Source organism: Nilaparvata lugens, unplaced genomic scaffold (assembly GCF_014356525.2).
Source record: "Nilaparvata lugens isolate BPH unplaced genomic scaffold, ASM1435652v1 scaffold4733, whole genome shotgun sequence".
Lineage (NCBI taxonomy): Eukaryota > Metazoa > Arthropoda > Insecta > Hemiptera > Delphacidae > Nilaparvata > Nilaparvata lugens.
In genome coordinates, this window is record NW_024090782.1 from 4573 (window position 1) to 8636 (window position 4064).

General features: G+C 36.3%; 1 protein-coding gene across 1 annotated transcript; it reads left to right on the plus strand.

Moving 5' to 3' along the window:
- Positions 1-202: 202 nt before the first annotated feature.
- On the plus strand, positions 203-3808 carry LOC120355776 (transposable element P transposase). The gene has a single exon (XM_039444464.1). It carries the CDS (start codon positions 562-564, stop codon positions 3109-3111), a length of 2550 nt encoding a protein of 849 aa, XP_039300398.1. The 5' UTR covers positions 203-561; the 3' UTR covers positions 3112-3808.
- The last annotated feature ends 256 nt before the right edge of the window (positions 3809-4064 follow it).

Here is a 4064-nt window from a genome sequence, read left to right on the forward strand (position 1 = left end):
CCATCACAGTTCTCAAGTAATTCCTACTCATAGTATGTCCCATGTACTATATGGTGAATCAAAAAATCAATTATAACTCCTGAACCAGAGGTGCTCAAAACGTGGAAACCTGCACAAAAGTAGAGGTCTATGAGGAGCTACTCTCAGCAGGAATTGACGTTTTGAGCCATCACAGTTCTCAAGTAATTCCCACTCATAGTATGTACCACGGTATATTGAAGAAGACGGTAGGAGTCACGAATAGGATGCGCAGTGGCAAACCGGTTCTCTGATGTCAGCGCCACCGAGACACCGAGCCCTGGGTATGGATATGCACTATGCGACTATGCCTGCAGTTGTGTTTTTGCACTATGCAAGTGTATTTAAACATAGTCGATATTTGCAACATGGAATAGAATTCGGAAAAAGTGTTGTTTAAAAGTGTAGTTCATCGTTTTGATAATGATGTGTGTAGCTCTTCGTTTTTGGATCTTCTTCGATTAACTCATGCGGATTTGTGTTTTAAACTCCGGCTTTCTACACTTTTAAATACTTTGTCACTCGATGACTGTGTAGTGCGATATGCCGTGTTGCGCGATAGCTGGCTGTTCAAATCATTCGGACAAAGCCAAGCTGCTTAACATATCATTTCACAAATTTCCAAAACAGGATGACTTGTATAAACAATGGGTGCATTCTTGTAGAAGGAAGGATGATTTTAATGGGAAAACGGCAGTCATATGCTCCCAACATTTCGTATCAGATGATTTCGAGCGTGACTTGAAATCCGAATTACTAAAACTCCCTAAGAAAAATATTTTAAAAAAGGCTGCGATTCCAACAGTCAAAATTCCAAGTTTACCAAGTTTTAAAATAAAAAAGACTGAATCTGAGCGTAGCTGTCGATTAATAGGCCGGGAAAATAGAAAAATTGTGCAGACATTGTTGGATGATTTTAACAATAATGCAGATAATGTAGATATTGTAAGTAATGAAGATATTGTAAGTTATGTAGATAGTGTAAGTAATGTAGATATTGTAAATAATGAAGATAATGTAGACGCTGATGTTATTGACATTGCTAATTACAAAGCTTTGCTTATTGAGAATAAGAAGCTTAAGGAAATTAATGTAATGCTGGAGGATGAAGTGGAAAGAGCCAATAATTCAATTTTAATATTAGAAAACAAACTGAAGAACTATGAACGCATTTTTTCAAATTGTCAGCAACAGATGATCTCAAAAGGAAAATGCACTAATTGGTCATCAGATGATGTGGCAAAGGCTGTGACTATAAGATGTATTTCAAAAAAAGGTTTGGACTACATAAGAGAGATTCTAAAATATCCTCTTCCAAGTGAAAAGACTATTTATAGACGTTTATCTCAGTTCTCTACTCCACCTGGGTTTTTGGAAGTTAGTTTTTCTCTACTCAGGGGTCAAGCTAGCATTATAACAAATGAATTCGAGAAAGATGTGATTATGAGCTTCGATGAAATGAAGGTACGATCGGAAATTTGTTATGACAGCATAATGGATGTTTTTAGAGGTCCTCATGTAAATGTACAAGTGATAATAATACGGAGTGTAGCAGGAAAATGGAAACAACCGATTTTTTATCAGTTTGATCAAGCTATAACAGTCGATATATTTTTCCAAGCAATAAGACTTGTAGAGGAAAGTGGATTTAGGTGTAGAGGATTTGTAAGCGATATGGGTGGGTCTAATCGTAAGCTTGTATCTGACTTGGGAATATCACAAACAAAACCCTCAGTTGATAATCCCTGTTGTGATGATCGTGCTATTTGGGCTTTTTCGGATGTTCCTCATGTGCTTAAATTGATACGTAACCATCTCTTGGACCAAGGGTTTGAACTGCCAGGTGGAATAATGGTGACCAAAGATATTTTATTTGACCTGATTAAACAACAGAACACTACAGACTTAAAATATGCGTATAAAATAACAGAGGGACATTTACTTTTAACAGGAAGTGAAAGACAGAATGTGAGGAAAGCAGCTGAACTTCTTTCCAGAACTGTTGCCAAGGCTATTTCATACATTTTACCTGGCAATGATCATGTTGTAGATTTTTTAACAACCGTGAATGATGGGTTTGATGTGTTGAACTCAAGAATTCCACATCACCCCAACAACAAATTGAAAAGTGGCTATGGTACCAGTTTAGAATTGCAAAATTCGGTTTTAAATAAGCTGCACGACCTGTGCTCTTCTGCTCGAGTAATAGGGAAAAAGAATTTGTTACCATTTCAAGTTGGATGCATGATTTCTATTCGGAGTACACAGGGATTGTTCAATGAAATGCAGCTTGAAGGGTACCAATATTTGTTAACATCTCGATGCAATCAGGACGTTTTAGAATCTTTTTTCTCTCAGATTAGAGGTATAGGCAGATTCTACGACCACCCTTTACCAACAACAGTGAGTCAGAGAATGAAATCTCTTCTATTTTCTAAAAGTGCATCTGCAATATTAAAGACTGGAAATTGCACTTCCGAACCATGTGAGACTCTTAGTGTTGATGTTCTGACAAAAGTAGATTGTGTCATACCTCCGCATTCTGAAGAAGATTCATGTATGGATGACATGGATGATAAGGAACTTGACTCAGTATTTGGCAAAGCAATGGAGGAACTAAGTGAGCAGAGCCAGGAAGAAGATATTGTAGAGAATTTGGACTTGCTGAAAGTGTTATCGGGCTACATAGCTTATCGTGTTTTTAAAAAAGGTATTTCTACAACATTCAATTATGGTGAACGATCCGGACAAAATGCTTCAAAAAATTGTGATTGGCTTTCTTTTCTATCTAGAGGTGGCCTAATTAATCCATCAGATGAGTGGCTAAAAATAACAATTCAATTCGAAAAAGAATTTGAAAAGTTTCATGGAGAAAAACTTCAAAAATGTTCGAACGTAATGTCAACACTCATCAACGTTATAAAAGAAAAATTTGACAATATCGACGACTTTGCCATCGAATGTTTTGTGAGAACGCGCTCTTTTATAAGGATGAAAGAGTTAAATAAGAAGAACAAGAAAAGAGCAGCATCCAATCAAGCAGTGGATAACAGACGCAAGATGAGCAAGAAGATGAAGAAAATCGCATCCTAAAAATATTCCAAGGAGACAGGTAATTTCCATTTCAAGCAATTCACTTATAATGCACGAATTTTCAATTTTTTGCATGATTGTGATACTGTAATTTGTTCTTTGTAACTGGCAAATATTTCTTGTGATAGTTTGTGGCACTAGAATTTAAAAAAACATCTGAATTGATAGGTAGTAAGGAAATTCCACTGTATTCAATAACTTCGATGTATAATGCTTTTAACATTGTATCATAGATGTGCAATACACACAATATACACTTACAATATGTGTAGTTTTAATGATTATTGCAGTTATTTACGAGACTCCAATACACACACTGTATATTCTCATTCAGATATGTTAATACAGTATTCATTATTTAACATTATTTAGCCCGAATATTAATACTATAACAGCAGTAGCCTACAGTAGCCTACTAATGGGTTTCGAATTATTCTATCAAATGTGCCGTATTTCCAGGTCCAATATACAAGAATTATTACTTGAAATATCCCAACTGACATTTTGATGATAGAGAGGCGAAAATTCAAATCTCAAAACGATTAGCAAATGAATTGTAATCTGTTTAGCAACAGCGTGCATACAAATACCGGCTTAAAGTAGTCAGTAGAGTAGGTAGCCTCGGTGGCTATGACGTCAGAGCTCAGAGCTACATGCGCGTGACCCTTACCGTCTTCTTCTAACTACCGTGGTATGTACCACTTACTATATGATGAATCAAAAAATCAATAATAACTCCTGAACTAGAGGTGCTCAAAACGTAAGAAACCTGCACAAAAGTAGAGGTCTATGAGGAGCTACTCTCAGCAGAAATGACGTTTTGAGCCATCACAGTTCTCAAGTAATCCCACTCATAGTATGTCCATGTACTATATGGTAGATCAAAAAATCAATTATAACTCCTGAACAGAGGTGCTCAAAACGTGAAACCTGCACAAAAGTAGAGGTCTATG

Excerpts from the sequence above, each read along its gene's own strand:
- LOC120355776 (XM_039444464.1), top strand. The coding sequence starts at position 562 with ATGCCGTGTTGCGCGATAGCTGGCTGTTCAAATCATTCGGACAAAGCC.